The sequence below is a fragment of the Gordionus sp. m RMFG-2023 genome, chromosome 4, assembly GCF_954871325.1.
Source record: "Gordionus sp. m RMFG-2023 chromosome 4, tfGorSpeb1-WG-v2, whole genome shotgun sequence".
Taxonomy (NCBI): domain Eukaryota; kingdom Metazoa; phylum Nematomorpha; class Gordioida; order Chordodea; family Parachordodidae; genus Gordionus; species Gordionus sp. m RMFG-2023.
Genome location: NC_088778.1, coordinates 15642865 through 15663446, shown reverse-complemented (window position 1 = coordinate 15663446; position 20582 = coordinate 15642865). Strand labels below are relative to the sequence as shown.

The following is a 20582-nucleotide window of genomic DNA, read 5'->3' as shown; positions in this document are numbered from 1 at the left end:
GATATATTTTTTAAATTCTTACAAGAAACAAGGCTTTTATTTATTTTTTATAATTAAAAAAAATATTAAACTTTTCTATATTTAAATAAATTCGGGCTTGGCGACAAATGATTTTTTTTTTATTTCTGGTCGGCTTCTTTTTGGGACAAAATATCTTTGTATATAGGGCCGGGTCGGACAAATTTTTTTCTATAAATTTTGGGCTTCAAAAATTAGGCCCGATCGAGATCACTATTGCCCATGCTCTAAAGTAAGAAAAATTATTTTTTCATAGAGAGTGCAATGAAGGTGTTTTTCTGGTGAGATGACTTTATCAGGCCATTCTGCCATTTAAATAAGACCACATATAATTGGCTATTCTAACTTTATAATAAAATAGTTTATTGCTTATTGGCGAAAGATTTTTTTAAAAGATTGGACACGCCATTACAACCATTACAGAGAATGTATTTTACAGGGAAACTTTTATATTGAAAACAAAAATTGAGATGCACTTATAGAGAAAACAATTATAGAGAATATCGTTTATAGAGAAAATTTTATAGAGAAGGTTTTATATAGAGAAAGACGTTTATAGAGCACTTTTAGAGAACAATTATAGAGAATGTCGTTTATAGAGAATAATTTTATAGAGAATGATTTTACTGAAAATGATTTTACAGAGAAGGATTTTATAGAAAATAATTTTACAGAAAATGATTTTATAGAGAATGTATTTTATAGAATTTTATAAAGAAAATGTTATATCTATATAATATATAACATTTTTGTATTTGTGTAACTATTACTTAGGCTCGCATAGTCAAAGAGAAAAGAGAAATTACAATATTTGAAATAATATTAAATATTAGAATTACCTTATAAAAGCGAATAATTGGGTTTTTATTGTAAGAATAATATTACAATTGGAACAGGATATTGTTTGATTATCTTTGTTGTACAAGGTTTTTCGATTATTAGATGAGTTAATGGTAGAAGAAAATTTTGACATGATTTGTGAGGAATTCGCGAAATTTATTTTTAGAAATAAGAATACAAATTAAAATAGAAAATAGATAGTTTTGTTAAAAGTTACTTTTTCAATGTAACTGTCATTAGTTAAGTTAGTTAAATTTGTGAAAATTAACTAGTTACAGTTACTAGTTATCTTTTTTTAAATATAACTGGTCACTAGGTACAATATTTTTCATAAGTAAGTAGCAATAGTTACTTCATAAAACATTAATATCATTCAAAAACTATGCTGGATTATTTAAGGGCTTTATCCCACAATATAAATTTAAAATTTAATCATATAATTGCATTTTTTATATTGGTATATGAATAAAAATTTATGATGATTATCTAGGTTTATCTTATAAAAACTTCATATACAAATGGTATTCTATTCTCTAATTTAGCATTCATAAAATATAAGAAAGAGCTCTGTATAAGATTTATTTCTTATTTATCATGACTTTAAGATTATCTAAAGTTTATGATAATAAATTACGGATATATGTTAACAAAAGTACCTACTCAATAATTATTTTTGAGAGCGTTAAAAATTATTTAACTAAATATAATAATATTATATGATAAAATCATATTCTCTATAGTTGTTTTCTCTGTAAAATCATTCTTTATATATGACATCTCTATAAATGGCATTATAATTGTTTTCTCTATAAAAATTTCTCTGCAAAATACATTCTCTATAAAATAATTCTTTATAAACGACATTTTCTATAATTGTTTTCTCTGTAAAAGTTTCTCTATAAACGACATTCTCTATAATTGTTTTCTCTGTAAAAGTTTCTCTATAATTGTTTCTCTGTAATGATTTCTCTGTTATAACGGGATACCGTATTCATCTATGTAAAATTTTTTTTTATACTAAATTTTTTATCATTAATTTATTTACATCCACAATAGAATTTTTTTTGCAATTATTAGTACACTAGAAAGCACTTAAACCGTCTTTAATTGAATTTGTTTTTTATGGGAGAAGGGGGGGGGGGGTGATAAATGAAGGTAGAAACTTAACAAGATAAGATGCTCCTTTTTTTAGTGGTGGGAGGGGGAAGGGTGATCTTTTTTAAATATATGCATTCGTCCTTAATTTCAATAAAAAAAATTCCAACCTCTTTCTTAAAACTATGTTTTAATAAATTATCTGGCTATAAAATCATTACATAAATGCATTTAACTAATTAAACTTAATCGGCCGAAAAATATTTATATAGCTGGCTAGCTTATAAATTATTAATGACATCTAATAATTATATATATATATTCTATTTAGGCAAAGTATTTTGTACGCCTAAAATCAAATTCACTTTTGGTTTTTATAGCACTCTTAAATGATAATAGCTTCATCGCCACTCCTTAAAAATAATTAAATAAATCCAAAAATAAAATAAAATAAACAATGTATTTATATGGCAAATCAAATTTTGATCAATTTCAAAGTTATAATATTATGTTGAGATTTATACTCAAAAAAAAAACAATCTAAAAAAATATAAAATATCATTCAGGCAAAAATTGTAATTTAATATTACATTTACATTAAATAAAATTATACTCTATATATACTATAAAAATATTGTCGCATTAATTTTGTTCCAAAATGATAATTAATTTTGAATATGTATTTATCGGTTAAATGAAAACTTTAAAATAAAAAAAATTAATCACCTATCTACCATATAAGGTATTAAAAAATAGATATAATAATTAGTATTGAATTAAATGCTGAGAATAAATTTATTTAATTGAATATAAATAGCTTATAAAAAACTAATAATACCTTCAGTGAAAGGACTTCATAGCCATATAATATCATCATTCATAATTATATTCAATACTAGTTTATATAAGAATTTTGAAAAACGACCTCAAAATATTTTTAAAAGATGGAGATTTATAGTAACACTAATGATAATATAAACTTAAATTTTAAGAATTAATGTGACTAAACAAGATTGGACACTCTAGGAAATGTTCAATACGAATGAATACCTCGTTAAAAAGGGGAAAAAATTGCCAGATTTGTCTCTTATCATCGACAAACAAAATTCCTTCGGTATCAGCCAACAGTATTTAAATCATCATGATGAATATAATTTACATCGTGATTTTGGGAATTATGATAATTTAATTACTTCTGCTGCTAACCACAACGGACATGCATGCAGAATGTTATACGATAAGATAGATGATACAAATAATTATTTCCAAAATTTCCCTAACGCTAATAGACCCTTAAATTCCTGTGATTATTACTATAATTTTAATTCACAACCAACTAATGATGTAAAATTAAGCAAAGATTGTTTGTATCACACACATATTAAATACCTCCCTAAAGACAGAGCTTATAACAGCATTGTCAAATCAGCTATTGATTATAGTAACTTATCACTCAGTAAATATAACGTAAAAATGATTTATTCGTTAGAAGAGGATAATAGTTCAACAAGGCATAAGAATGTATCCAAAAATAATCAAATTCATCGACCAAACAAACTTGACATCATCCCTCGGAATCTATCGATGACCAGAGATAGCGGTGTGCCATTATTCATACCGCACTATAAATTTTCAAAAGATTGTCAACCCGAATTATTGACATTGCACTTTTTATCATTGTTGAGACCATTTATTCATTCCACACTCATATTGAGTACTATCATATTTGCAACACCTCAAGATTTTGAAGACAATTTGGTTTTCGATTACGTGCAATCATTTAAACTAAAGCATAAAAACTATCACTTATCAATGGATTCAAACGCAGGGCGATTCGAGAATGGTAATTAATATGATGTATACTTTTAAAATAACAAAAAATAATGATTAAAATTAAAAATCAATAAAAGAGCTAGTAAATAAAATATCAAATGAAAAATATTTTTGAATTTAATAACCGAGCAGGATTTTTTTAAATCTATTTAATAATTTCGAATAGGTTAGGTTAGGCCAAAGGTACAAATCTCCTTGAACCATCACGTATCCAATAAGTATTTCTACCTGGATTCAATTTTTTTAAGATTTTAGGTTTGTAAAATATTATCAAATCAATGGGGATCATGGATTATTTTACATTTAACTCTAATAGATGTGTTCCTAAGCAATTATCTAAGTTTTTTGTCTTCTTATCCTTTATATTGCATTATTATTATTTTAAATATCTTATTGTATTTTTTTAAATATATTAAATTCTATTTTAATATAGTTTTTGTTCAAATGTTATTTTTAAATTTTTTTTAATAAAAAAATGATTCAATTTAAAAAATAAAATAAGGTCAACTTAAGAAGATGTAAATTACAAAATATTTTTTATTACAGTTTGTGGAAACTATTTTTGAGGACATAATTATATATAATTTAGTACATTTTAAATGATTAAAATGATGTTTTTCAAGAAAAAATGATAATATAATTCTTTTTAAGGTTACGGCTTTCATAAAATTTCCAACAAATGCCGAACCATTGTACCCTATATGATGAAAGAGGAAATATAATAGTTTTAGGCAATGAATATACTTCCAACTAGAGGTCTGCATTGGGTGGGTTTTTGGACAAAAAGCCCGCCCATCCAATGTTTAAAAAAATTTAACCCGCCCGCCCAGCCCGCCCATAGTTTTTAAAAAAATATATACACGCCTATCCCGCCCATTTATCTAAAATTCTTTACCCGCCCGCCCATTAGTCTAAAATTTTTTACTCGCCCGCCCCTTATTTATAAAAAAAATTCGCTTATAAAATTTAATTATGGTCATTCTTTCAATTTTTTAAGCATCTAATAAAAATATTTCAGCATTACACCTCTACAAAAAGTTTCTAATTTAGGAAATTAATTTAAGCACAAAATAAATATTCGATTTGAATTATGGACAATTTATTTGATCAAATAGAATATTTATGAAATGAATATATATATATATAATTGATATTATATGTAATTATAATGCAAAAATAATAATGAATCGACATTTTCTGGGTACAAACACTTCTTTGTTCTAAAAACCTTCCAGCAATGCTGAATCCTCGTTCAGAAGAAGCACTAGGTGCAGGAATTGCCAATATTTTTCTTGCTTATCGTGATGGCTTTAGCAAATCTCTTGTTGTTTCCACCAAAATAGGATATGCGTTTGAAGTATATCCTCTTCTTCAAGTGAGATCCGGATGTCCCGTATGCAATATATGTAAAACTCTTTTTTGAAGTGAGTAAAAAATGATTAATCTGCCATTCCAAAATAAAATACCGTGCTATTTTCATAATCGTTTTCATGCTATTCGGAATAGTAACAGAATAAAATACTATACAGTTTTATAAAACGGACCTCGAGTTAATATTAGAAACAGATGCATCTAACCAAGAATTTCGAGCTGTACTCATGCAAAAATATGATAATGGTAACAAATTTCCAATAGCTCACACCTCAAGAACTTTACAAGACGCTGAGAAGAATTATTCTACAATAGACAAAGAAGCAAAAGCAATATTAAACGGTGTAGAAAAATTTCATAACTATTTGTATGGACGAAAATTTAAAATTTGAACAGACCAAAAACTTTAATATAGATATATGGTAATAACAGAGATTTAAGCTCATTAACAAAACAAAGATTATTACGTTGGGCTTATAAATTATCTGCATATGATTATGATATAATGTACAAGAATGGTGCTAATAATATAATTGCAGATGCTTTATCGCGAAACCCAATAGAGAAAAAGGATGATAGAATAACAAGCGAAAATAAAACAGTGAAATAAAGAAATCTTACTTATGACACATTAACTCTACCAAGAAAAGAACTTAGAGAGGAAACCGCGAAAGATCAAATTTTAAGAAGAGTAAAAATATTAATAAATGGTACAAATATACAAAATCAAGCATCAGAATTACAAGCTTCTAGAATAAGAATAGATGAAATAGAAAATGATGACGATATTTTATTTTGGAATGGCATATTAATCATTCCGTACTCACTTTAAAAAAGATTTTTACATATATTGCATTGGGGACATTCGGGTATTACATCAATGAAATCCATTTGAGACATTATATATGGTGAGAACAATTAGATAAAGATGTCGAACTAGTTAAGCGTTCTTCACTTTAAAAAAAAGATTGGTACAATAAAAATTGTTCTTGATCATATAATTAATTATGATTTTTCTATAGTTTGATTTTGAACAAAAATTAACCCGCCCGCTCATTGTTTAAATTTCTTAACCCGCCCACCCGCCCGCCCATAGTTTCAAATTTTTTTTAACCCGCCTGCCCATTCTCGCAAATTTTTTACCCGCCCATCCACCCGCCCACTTAGATGCGGGCGGGCCGAAACCCCGCCCAATGCAGACCTCTAATACATATTGACTTTGATTAAAACTAAAAATAAGTTACAATATGCATATTTCTTTATATTTTAAGGGCTGTTTAATTTAAACACTAAATCCTATTAGTCTAAATTTACAAAAAATTAAAAAGTTATTATTTATGATATGATCCAATTACAAATACTCAAAATCAATTGATTTATAAAACGTGGAAATAGAGAGAACCATAGGTCTAATGGCATTGAATTAGACATAAATTTTCTGGCTGGAAAATTTGCCCAAAAAGATATAAACGTCCAAACCTGGTCGACCTAATTTTCGCAAAATTTTAACGATCGGAAATTAGTGAAAAAAATCGGCACCCTGGACGGACTTAACAAACATTTAAATAACGAGCCTGGCATACAAAAAATCTTAACGGGCTGAAATTTGCAGATCTCTGATGTATATACTTAACTTTGGTCAATGGATTAAATATATAAAAAATTAGCATCCCCCCCTCCTGCTTGAAGATTTTAAGAATGTATTTTCTTCTACTTTTTTTTACTTTGAGATTAAATATAACAAATAAAATTATATAATTATAGGTTTTTATCATTTTATACAAAAAAAGAATCTTATTTTACATATTTCTTTTAAAGATTATTATTGATTTCAAAACTCGACACTTTTTTAACCTTTTTTTAACAAAAATCAATTTCTTTCCTTTTCCCAATCGTCTTAAATAGTTTTATTTTAAAAACAAAATTGTGTGTAGTGTAAAGTATACACTAAATCTCGAAATACCAAAAAAATCGATATCTTAGCTGTTAAATACAAGTAGAATGTAAAATATTTTTAATATATATTTACACAATTATTTTTTTTACACGTGTTTATATATCATAACATTATATATTCTATAGTATAACAATATAAATTGAAATATATCTCCGTATATAATCTATTAACTATACTAGTCGTATTCTTATATATATATAAATATAATAATACACGAATTGAACAAACATTAATATATAATTTAGTTAATCGATTGCGTTCGGTTTATAAATGCATAAATTATAATAATTAGATCAGATATTCATATTATATATAATATCTCACCAGCACTAATAACATGGAAGGAAATATTTATTACTTTCTTGTGATATAAATAATAAAATTTACATTTCTTTTTATTCAGAGAAATTATCATCTTCTTTTTTTTATTTCACATTCTATAAAATTTTTATACTGAAAATTGTTAAGAAAAAGATTTTTTTATTATTAATAACGTTTAAAGATTCATTTTAGATTTCATTAATTATTAATATTAAATAAGTATTTATTATTGTTGTCTGCCTTCTTTTAACATTATAATACTTTTTAAAAATTTTTTAATATCATCCATTTCAGGGATCCGAATCTTAACGTATATTAGTTCAGATTCAGATAATAAAAGTTTTGAGCTTAGGCCAGTTCGTAAAATAATAATATTAGTTCTGTTTGAACCATGGACTCGGAGTGAACCAGGATGAACCGCTAAACCTTTATAAATATCTGAACGGTAACCGAACCGATGTAATTATTTTTTGAAGGAGTAAAAAGAACTTTTGTAAAAAAGTTAAACCGGTTTCTGCCAAAATAAAATAAATAATTTACCTTTTATTACATTCTTTTCCTTATGGTGTATTACATATTTTACCATATCTGCGTCCTTGTTTATGAATATTAAATGATCAAAATATTTGTTTAATATCTATAAGAAGTATGTATTAATCTTTCACTATGACTTAAATTGATCTACAATTTTTAAACCACTTCATATAGTGTTAGAGCATTCCTATTTCCTATATTTTAGTATGCAAAATATCTAAATAACCAATTTTTGATTTAGTTGTATTTAATTAATCTAAAAAATCATCAGTTTTTATATATTTGGAATCAAAGAAATTTTAATATCCAAAATTATATAAACTTGCTCTTGTAGTACTTGCGGTTCCCTCAACATAAGTTTCTGAAAAGGGCTTTTTTCGGGGTTAAAATTTGTGTTATCGCCATAACGAATAAATATGAATCCAGGTGTTGTTTCAATAAAAATAAATAAAATATTTATAATCGAATGAACCTTTATAAACCTTTACAATTAGCTGATCCAAACCGAAACTTTATAATTAAGATCCGCAACCATTATAATCTTTTACATACTGAACAATAACCAAACTGAACCATTTTAAATAAAGGTTCGGGTCCTTGGTTTGAACTTTGAAAACACATTATACTTGTTATAATTATTTATAGAAAAGCATATACACTTAAATCATTATACGAGAGTTTTAACTAATTAGAACCTCAAAAGGTAATGCACAATTATAATTTTTCGAACCTTAATAAATATTCTCTAAAGGATATAATCAAACCGTTATCAAAACCTTTGCCTATGTCTAAACCGATTTTTTAAACTATAGTAATATATTTTAATGATTAGTATAGTTTGAAATATTAAAAAAAAAAATAGTAAAGATTTATATGTGGTTCAGGCGCGTACGCAGAAATTTGGTCTGGGGGGAGGGGGTGGATAATAATAATTTTTAATAAGACTAATAACTATTTCTAATACACAATTTTAAATTTATGTGAAATATAAAAAAATTATATATATAAACCGGCATATAAAAAACTATATAATAAATGTGAATTAAAAAATATTAAACGGATATAACTGGCGGCATTGAAAAACTATAAAATAAATGTGAATTATAAAATATAAAGTGAATATAACCACCATATGAATCACTTAAATGACCAAAAATAGAAATTTGAATTTTTTGATTCTTTAAAATTTATATATAAAGTATAAAAAATTTAAATTTTGGAAATATAAATTAATACACAAAAAGTTTCTTAGGAATAATGGTATTTTGTATGTTATATATTTACAATGTAAAATCCAATCTTCGTTGGGATTGTGCTAATTTTTTAATTATCTCATCCTTACGGCGTTAAATGCCTATGAATATTCAAAAGATCCAAACCATTCAATCTACTTTCAGTTGTACTTCTTAGGTATGTTTTTCAGAGACCTGCAGGCGCGGCCCCCGGGCCGGACCGTATTTTAATTTTTTTTAAATATACTCGGGCCTGGCTCGTTATTTATTTAAAAAAACATACGGACTGAGCCTGAAATTTTTTTTAAAAAAAATATCCGGGCCGGGCTGTATATTTTAAAACTAAATATTTGAAATCGCCATTATTAGCTATACGGGCCGGGCCTGAAAATTTATTTTTAAAAAAACCCGGGCCGGGAAAAAATTTTGAAAAAAAATCCGGGTCGTGAAATGTGTTTGAAAGCATCCATAGCATTTTTTAGGACTATATCAACCATAGTTAATCTTTTAATCATAGTTATTCAGCTAATAAGGTATCATAAGATACTTTAACATCTTCATGATAAAAATCTAACAAATATTCATTTTTTTTTCTATCACCATCTGAAAAAGGTTGGGAAAGCTTTTGTGGAAGTAATATCTGCAGATTGGTAAGTGCTGCATGATGAATTAAAAACAATTCATTTATTTGTGTTATAAATACATCTAAGAGAGGGGACATTTGTTTTAGAATACTCTTCTACTGATCCTATATTAATATTTTGACGATGAGCTTGTCTTGCTGCAAGTCGAGGGAGACAAATATTAAACACGTATAGCTCTGATTTTGACTCAACAATAACATATAAAATATGAAATTCTTCATCAACATTAGCTCTAATTTTCTTGAGTTCTAATAAAATGCTCCGCTATTCTCATCTTCTTAATCAAGTTAATATCATGTTTTTGAAAAGTATTACATAAAATAGTTGTATAATTAAATAATACATTCTAATGAGAAAAAAAATTTGGAATAATTATTGAATCCAATAATTTTCTTGCTTCTGAGGAAATATTTCTTTCAAGCCATTATGATATTTCAGTACATTAATAATCGCCTCTTCTAACTCCATAAAAGTTGTTACTGCTTGATGACGGAGACTCTATCTCGTTGAACAAGTTTGCAATTTATTTCTCCCCGAACAAGGAGTTTCAGAGATAATTATTATTTGACTAGAAATTTAGATAAATATTACGCTACTAGAAATTTGAAAATAATAGGTAAATATTACGCCAAGGAAAACTTAAATTCGAAATTAATTGATAAATAACTTGGTGAATGTGATAAATAAATGTAATTTAATATATATATGAGATAGGTAGTGTTGTTGTTAACCTGTTACTAGTTACATTTTTGCTAAAAAATAACTGTAATTAGTTATATTTTTACCAATGTAACTGCCAAAAGTAACTAGTTACTTTTAAAAATATATATGTAGAAATCTAAATAAAGAAGATAATGATTCAGATATTGAATACATTTCAATAGAAGATATAATGTCTTCCTCTGGGCTAATCAATTATAATATAAATTACTCCGACTACCAGGCATCGAAAATGTTCACACATTAAACTTAGTGGCAACACAAGATGCCAATAAAATACCTTTAAACAATGAGGATTATAGGAAAGTGTATAAGGTTGCTATATCTAAATGTCAACGTTTGTGGAATACACAAAACAAATCTGGGCCATCAGCTGAGCAAATTAAAAAGAGATTACATTCTCAGCTGCCATATCCCATTGTAACAAGATGGGGTTCTTTTTATACATCTTTATCTAAAATATTATCACTTATAAATGAAATGCCTTTGGATTTCGATTTATTATGTGATGAATTAGAATTGTGTAGATTTATATCACAAGATCGTGATTTTATTAAAGAATATTGCAGTGTAAATTTAAATTAATGTCTTATAAATAATTTACAATTAAAAAAATTAGATTATGCAACCAGTAGCTAAAACTATTGATATACTAGAAGGTGAAAAATATATGTATCTAGATTATTATACCCCAACAATAACACAGATACTTGTCTGTCTGGAAGGTGTTCAAGTATTAAAATATTGTCAACCTTTAAAAGATGCTATATTAGCTAGTATTAAAAAAAGGTAACTTAAATTACATAATTATTTATAAATTAATAATACAAATAGATCAAAAAAGATGGAAATTTTAAATTTAATAAATACTTTAATACCTCGCGGTGAATCTAACATAAATGGCTCATGTTCGCAACAAACATCATTAGATGTAGTTAGATTTTTTGATTTAAAGCGTCAAAATATTATTGATAATGATGAATTTATTGAAAATTAAAAATACTCTTTATTAAATATAATGTTGTTATTACATCAAATGCTCTTGTAGAGCGTTTATTCAGTCTAGGGAAGCTCATCTTTGGAGAGAAACGAGCGCGCCTCCTAGATAAAAATTTTGAAATCCAATTGTTGTTAAAAGCAAATTAACATTTATTAAACTCAAATTTTTATGAAAAATATAGGATATTTTAATTCGATGTAAATATAAATATTCTATTATTTGATATTTTTTCTAATTACTTATTTTTTAATATAAATAAATTGTATATTTTTTTTAAACAAATGATTATAATTTGTATACCTTTTTTTATATTAAATAAATTCGTTCAGTAAATAAATGCGTTATATGAATGATGTACAAAGTAACTTATAATGTAACTAGTTATTTTTGGAAAATAACTGTAACTAATAACTAGTTACATTTGTCGCCAATGTAACTAATAACTGTAACTAGTTATGTTTCAAAAGTAACTTTAACAACACTAGAGATAGGAATAAATATTAACAAATATAAATTAATATAAACAATAATATTTTTGAAAAATATCATCCGGCATCTGCATTTTTTGGCTTGGGGGGGGGGGGGGGGGATTTGTCACCCTGCCCCCCCCCGCTGCTTACGCGCCTGATGTGGTTTTGATATTTTATTTTTAAAATTTTTTTTATAAATATATATTATTATATTAATTTCAAAAATTAAAAGCTTATAAAAACCAGTACAAACTGATAGCTCATTTCTAAAGCGAAATGAACACATATAAATTTATTCAAAAATAATAGGGGTGGAACCAGAGACCTTCATGGGCCGGCCTACGGCCCGCATGCCCACACCCGACCCATGTCTGGGCCGGGCCTGGGTTTATAAAATTTTTGTTTAATGGGCTTGGGCTGGGCTTGGGCCTAAAATTATTAAATTTATATTTAGACTATTTAAAACAGTTGCTAATATATTGAAATATTTCCTTTTTTCTTCTAATAATAATAAATTTCAATATTGTAAACAGATTGCCTAAATTTATTTAAATATTGTTAATTTTCATTAAATAAAAAAAAAATTAAATTTTTGTATATGGGCTTGGGTCGGTCTTCGGAATTTTTTTTAACATTAAATATGGGCCGGGCCGGGTTTGGGCCAAAATAAATTTTTTACTGCGGGCCTGGGCCGGGCTTTGTCAAAAAATTAAGGCCCATGAAGGTCTCTGGGTGGAACTAAACCAGGGGCGGACTGGGAGACTAAGGCGCAATGGGAGATTTATAAAAGAGCCATCCTGCGGCCGGGAATTATATGATTTTATTTAAACACTATATTATATTAAAATTTAAAATAATTCTTTTTTTAATATTTATGTATGATCCATTTAAAAGAATTACTCGTCCTTTGAGTTGAATGCATTATTCTTCGTTAATTTATGAACTTTTGTGATTATTATATATATTATTTCTTCCATAATGGCCGATAACAAGCCAATCAGTAATAAATAAATGATTTAAAATAATCTTCCCATATTTTTTATATATTAAGTTTAATTTATATTATAATTCTTATTATTTCTTGTAATATATTTACCAGAGACCTGCAGGCCCGGTCTTAATCCCGGCGTGGGTAGGGCCATATTTTAATTTTTTTAAATATACCCGGGCCGTGTCTAAATTTTTCTAAAAAAAATATCCGGGCCGTATATTTTGAAACCAAATATTTGAAAACACCAATATTAGCTACAAAAATCAAAAATAAATATAAAATATTTTAAAAAAATCCGAGCCGTGTCTGAATTTTTTTTTTTAAAAAAACAGGGCCGGGCCTGAAAATATAAAACCCGGGCCGGGCCGAAAAATATTTTTGAAAAAAAAATCCGAGCCGGGGCGTGCAAATGGTACCTCTACAGGTTTCTGATATTTACTGAATCTTAATTGTTTTATATATTTTTTTATTTTTTATTTATATGGAAGGCTGAGAAAAAAATAAGTTACCTAAAAATATTTATATAACAAAAAAATAAAATATTTATAAGAATTATAAATGCTCTGGTATATTTATATAATAAACGAAATATAATAATATAAAAATGTAAAATATTTTTAAAAAAAAGAAGTAAAATATGTAAACTGTTGATAATGTAATGGTTTGCTGAGAGTTATCTTGATCCAATTGCGCACTTCTGCTTCTTAATCTGTTTTGGGAATTTACGATTTTTATAAGGTGGATCAAAACAAGCATGTTAAAAACCGATCAGAAGTAAATTTTAATACAATCACCAATATTCATATTTTTCGATATTATTTTATTTTAGCAATATAAAAAGAAAAATTATTTTCATTTTGTCTCACTCCTATGTTCCAATTTTTTAACAAACCTTTTGTGGCAGATGCGGATTTAGTCAAATGCTATAGATTTGAATAACTGTATTATATTAAATTGCTAAATGATAAAAAATGAATACTATAAGAAATTATTAAACGTTTACTTTTAAATCTGTTTAGAACATTTGGAAAGAAAAGAATTTGCTGAAATTGTGCTTAAGGTTAAATTACCATTAAGGTTAGCTTAATTTTCTCATTAATGGTGAACATTTGTGCAGATATTCAAGAATCTCACTTAATTTTATTTCTTCAAATAATTTCCTTTCTACTAACATCATTAAAAAGGCTTCTAAATAATCCTACCCAATATTTGCTCGCAATCTATTTCTAATTATTTTTATTTTGCCAAAGGTTCGTTCACAATTTACTTGTGAAAAAGATAATGTGTGAGTATATATTCATATTCATATACTATATATAAATTGGTATATGCAGATGTATTCATATTATATCGGCATAACGTCTCATATACTCATATCAAACATTGCTTGCATTTTATATTGCATTTGGTTATAAAATCTCCTTTGCAACTTTCTTTCATAGAATCTTGAAATTCTTCATTTTCACTTTCTGACGTGTAATCGCTATGATAAATAAAATTTTCTATACTCTTCTTCAGGCCAATGAGTAAATTGCTATATATTCCTGAGAATGAAATTAGTTCTTCTTGCAGTTTATCCCTTTCTACCTTTGCTAACGAAGAGATTCTTTTGATAACCTCTTTTATACCTTTCCTATTAATTTCATCAAAACTTCTAGGATGGAAATGTTGAGCATTAGTTATTAAATGTTGATTTTTCGAAAATCTTTCTATAACTAGTTACTATCTGATGATATAGCGAAACATTTCAATTCTGTAAATCTGAAGGGAGTCATTTGGACATTTATCTAAGCATTCCTCAAAATACATCTTCTTTTTATGACTAATTCTACGCTGCTAACAGTTTCCATGCATATATCATCAGGATTGATAATATCATATTGGTAGCTTTCATGTGTATTGAAAGGAAAATGATAGAATTTAAAGAAAATTTAAAATCTTCAACCTTTTCCAGGCAGTCAAAATGTCTAAGTTTTTTGTTGGTAAATATCTTGATAGAGGCCCAATTATTTCAAAAATTTTCAAAAAAATTTGTTCCGTTAGATAGTTTTAAATTTGCATAACTTTTCTAATAAAGCCTCGGCTTCTGAAGTCGTTTTTGCATCAAAAGATATTTTGTTATATATAATGTAAGGCATTTATTGTAGTAGATATTAGCGCATCTTTTTCATCAAACATCTGAAATACTGCTTTCTCTGGTGCCCACCATCTTGCTTCCCCAATATTTTGAAGCCTTTTTAATTTTTTTGAACCAATAATCAGGTTATTCACACATTAGTACAAACTTCCATTCTTTTATAAGATTCATTAAAAAATGTCGCAAGCTATTTAGTAGTATTCTAAATAGATTTTCGCTTAGAGATTACCACATATGTCACAAACACATAAGTTAAGAATGTGACTATAGCACCAAATATATATACTGCCTGGCACTTCTTGTTTAATTTGAGCTTGCAAGCCAACAAATTCACTTCTCATGTTATCTTCACTATCAAAAGATTCTCCAATTATATTATTTAATGGTAGCCCTTGTTTAGAGAAACAAGAACTTAATAAATCAAAAAGTCCATTACCTGAAGAATTACACTTTAACTATTGCAAAATGTTTTTGTGTAATTTCTTCATTATAAATGTACCGCAAACAATTGTATCTTGATCATATATGCTTATATCCTGAGTGCTCTCCATCTGTATGCTGAATCTTTTATTTCCTAATTGTTCCTTAATTCGCTTTTCTAAAGCATGTATTGAATTGATACAATAACTTTGCCAATGGTCGTTTTCGATAAAAAGGTAATTAAGGAACCTCTTCCCTTGTAGTAACTTGCTTGAGAGTAAGTTTTTCCTTCCTATGCTTGCTTCTTTGAATGACCTTGTTAAATGATCATTCATGATTGGATCAAAATTAGATAGGTGACGTATCAATTCTAGGAAATTTCCATGATTTAAATTTATATCTTCAAAATTTAATAAGGTTTCTTTACAATCAGAACCTCTATATGGCATATTTCGACACCTTAATAGCTTAACAATTTCAAATATATGTTTTATTATATGAGTATTATATGAATTCTGCTTTGCTTTTCCAGCTATAAGTTTATTATTAACATCTTGTGTGCTGTTGTCACTGTAGAAAGTATTCCACTGCTAGGATATGAACTTTTGAATTTTCATGAATTTCAACAACAGAATATATATGTTTGAAATTGGTGCACCCTGAAAATGAATTTTCATAACCAGCAAAAGCTATACAAATGAGTAGTAAATAGCTTTAATTTCATGATTATTATAGCAACTGAAAGCCAATTTCGTGATACTTTTATCTTCCATAACTACTCAATAATACAAACGCTATCTATTTAATCTCAGGTTCACAGATTAGATCGGATATATCTGTAAAAAGGCAAGTTTTTATGGAATTGTAGCATGAGATCTTTTTTTAAAATTTGCTGCTTCTATTTCATAGATGTAAGTATTTGTAATGTAGATAAAGATGAAGGTATTTGTAATGTAGTTAAAGATGAAGGTATTTATAATGTAGATAAATATTAAGTTTCCTTTAAGGGATAGAATAGGAATGCTATTATCATTTGAAGTAAATGCTATTGGAATATTTAATGAAATTGTATTATCATGTAAAGGTAAAGGAGAAACTGGAGTCTCTGAGCATATTGTTGATGTAATTATAGTAGAAGTTATATCTCTTGTTGTTAAATATGCTAAATTTTTTAAATTTGTGATTTGGGTATGAGAAAAATCAGATGTTATATTAGAACATGAACTAAAACTTATAATGGATGATACTTGTAATAAACATAAAAATGGATGATTTTTTTTATATGTGATTTAAGTGGACTTTTATGGTATGAATTAGAATGTCAGGCTACGTTGTATTATCACTTTTTTTTGGAGCATAAAGGAGAGTCTGAAAAAGTTTCAAGAAGTAAAAATGTTTTTGATAAGTTTATAGGTGATATATTTAAAAAAGACTACTTTTGCTGTTTTGGATTTTCACCAGCTATCTTAAGTTCCTTACAAGATTTATCATAAAATTTTTCTGCTCCACTTTTGTATTTTCTTTTTTTATACTATATATTGTAAGCATGATAATATAAAAGATATAGATTTTACTTTAAAATTAGAATTTATATTTAATAAAAAAACTATCAAGGTTATCTATATATTTTTTCTTTATATTTAATGATCTATGTCAGATAAAATGTTTATGTTATGTTTAAATGATAAGATCATTAATAATCAATATATTTTAAGAAGATTCCACTCTAGCCGAGAAGTCCTAAAATATTTACATGGCTCATTTTAGTTGGTAAGGGGGGGGGGGGGGGGTATTATAAATTTTCTTAATACTTATACTTAGTTTGGAGTTAGAATAGTCAATTAATTTTAACTTATGATAAATAAATAAAATAAATATGAAAGAAACTTCATTTTTTTATATTAAAAATCCATCTTATCTATATAAATCATCATAAACAGATATATTTTATATTTTATATTTAATATAAATATAATTTTTATAGTTTGCTTGTGTTGTTTATTATTTTCATTTCGGTCCATTTTCAATAAATGTTTATATTATTTTTGAGTTATCTATATATAAAATGTAAATATTGTATAAATTACTTTTAAAATTTACTTGCAGTTATTTATTTTAAGATAATAAATGGTTATATTTGTAAATGAATGAATAAATTTTTTATAGTGCTTATAATTTCACCAGATAATTAAATTAATATTTAATAATTATTATAATTTATTATTTAGATTTTATGCGATTTAAAAAAAAATTCTCTTTTCTTTACTAAGGAGGCACTTAAATTTGTGAAATCTCAAGGCCCCGTGGGAGATTTTTCATGGCCGGTCCTCCCCTGAACTAAACCGTTTTAAAATTTAAACTAAAACCGGATGGAAATGAACTTTTAAATCCCATACATATGCAACCAACGTTTTAAAATAATTATTGCACTTTCAAATATACGTAATTTATAGATAACAACCAAACACTATATATTTATTGAATAAAATAATTAATTTAAATAATTTCCTAAAAAATATATTATTTAGGCCATACAATTAAAATATTTTCAAGATTATTTTCTATTAAATTATATCGATAAGGACAAAGAATAAATTTTTTCATGCGCTAAGTTGAATGTACACGGCCCCGTCAAATATGAATAAACAAAAATATCCAAACATGGCGATTGCTACTTTTTAATCAAAAGTTAATAATCTTAAACAATTTGTGTAACAAGGGTTCAAACGGTTTACATTCTTTATAGCATTTATAACGATTCAGGTTATATAAATAGTAATGGTTAATACTATTTAATGGTTCAGTTGAGGTTTAAGTTTCATTCCTAATAAATCCTATATATTATTTGTAAATTTTGAATATATCATGTAGCATTAAGCAGGTCCTCAAAAAAAAGAATCTAGATACAGATACCGATTCTTTGTAAGAAAAAGAAATCATAGATATAGATAAAAATATCAAAAAAATATTAGATTTGTATCTTTTACTAAATGAAAGTATCATAAATACAAGATACTATTTATAAAATGATTATTACCTATTAAATTGGAATAGTCAAGTATAAGATATCATTTTATATAATTTATTTGTGAAGAAGATAACATAACGTAGATATGTAATTAAAAGTTTGAGAGATATGGATTAAGTCAATTTAATATAATTTAAAAATGAGTTTTCATAAAACTTAATAATTTTTTTTAACAAATCTGTCAGTTCATATAGATAAATAATTAAAATTTTAATGAGTTACGGTCAATTTTCTTGAGCATAATTTAAATTTTCAATTTATAGTATAATTTTACAACATTAAACTGAACGATTAAGCAATTTATTATTTTTTAGTTTTACTTTAGATTATATTTGCTTATTATTTTCATTTTATCTTATAAATTCATCATATTTAATATTTATAGTAAAATTTTTGGATCATAATTTTATTATATTTAAGTTTTTAAATATTTAAATTGACCAATTCAGATGTTTTTGGTTCCATTTTAAAAAAAAATCTCAAAATATAAAGGCTGTATTTTAATGTGCAAATACTGCAATTTCAAATACAGTTTTCCCAACTCAACAAAGATGACATTACATATTTCGAAATGCACCAAATATTTGGGACATTATATAATAATATAAATGACACAATAAGGACGAAGTTCAATCATAACCACACCAATGATATTGTTGATAATAGTGAAAGCCCAACTTCCTCTTCTAATTTTAATTCAACTAACAATAATATAAATAAAAATGAAATTATTTACAATAAAACAATACATTTGAAACAAAACAAACAAAAGTATGTCAAAAATTGTCCATTTCCATAACTCAATTGGAAGAAATTATATCAATCTATAAAACCTACATTCAAAATAGGCTTCAAGACATTTGGTCAGTAAATTTTCTAAACAGTGAATATGAAAGGATTAAAAATATAGTAACCTAAAGATTATATAAAAATACCATAATTAGTGATGGGTGGGCTCATATAAGAAGGCAATGTATTATAAATTTCATTATAACAATTCCAAGTCCCATTTACTATAAATCAATTGAAAGAGGTGCCAATATGCATACGGGGAAATATACTTTAAGATAAAAATAAGATTTGGGCACGTATAGATTTGATGATTAATAGCCTGTTGCAGGCCCATAACCAAGAGGGGGGGGTTGATAAATTGCAGCATTTAAAAAAGTTACTTTTGAGGGAATCATATATTGTGTTATAAACATTTTATATGATAAAAAATTATAGCCGCATATGCATAATGTAGTTATATATATTTGGATAAAAAATCAACCAGAGTTGAGTACTCTAGAAGAAAACCCCAAGACTGGCAAAAACCGGGCTCATAAGATCCCCGGTCTCCCCTATAGCTCTGATTAAAAAATAAAATACTTACGTTAAATTCTAATTGCAATCTCCTAGATTTTTGCAAGATTTAGGCTACTGATCATGCATAATGGTAACAATTTCTTTTCGCACATTATTGATCCAAGATTTTTAACATATTTCATAGCAATAAAACTACTTTAGATCGTACAAGTAATCATTGGTAGAGATAAAGCAGTTATAAGAGCTTTGTTCTATTTTAATGTATAAATAAATATATTATAAATTTTAAATAAAATCATATACAGGGTTTCCCATTCAAAAAGGAAAAGTCCCAAACAAAAAGGGAAAGGTTTCAATCATAAAAGGAAAAGGTCCGATCAAAAAAGGAAAAGGGTCAATCATAAAAGGAAAAGGTCCAAACAAAAAAGGAAAAGTGTCAATCGAAGAAGGAAAATTCCCATTCAAAAAAGGAAAATCGTAATTTTTTAAAATTTTTTGTCAATTTTTTTTAAATATTTATTTATTTTTGTTATTCCTTCTTAATTTATTTCTAAATTTTTGCGATTTCTTTACGTTTTTTTTCTTACTGATCTTTTCTCAATTTATTTCTAACTTTTTGCGATTTTCTTTACTTTTATTTTTCTTGCTATATCTTCTCTCAAT

The 20582-nt window shown here is 26.3% G+C and overlaps 1 protein-coding gene across 3 annotated transcripts in view; it reads left to right on the top strand.

Moving 5' to 3' along the window:
* Positions 1–20582, top strand: part of LOC135927885 (protein SSUH2 homolog) — a 78588-nt gene that overhangs the window by 29809 nt on the left and 28197 nt on the right. For 2 of the 3 annotated variants that reach the window (XR_010572201.1, XM_065464126.1), the window contains exon 1: positions 2968–3796. The exons of the other annotated variant lie outside the window; for it this stretch is intronic. Coding sequence is in view for 1 of the 2 variants with exons in the window: in XM_065464126.1 (XP_065320198.1) it covers positions 2983–3796 (814 nt within the window). In the remaining variant the exon portion in view is untranslated. Of the gene's footprint in view, positions 1–2967; positions 3797–20582 lie in introns of those variants that run through there. 3 annotated transcript variants of the gene reach the window in all.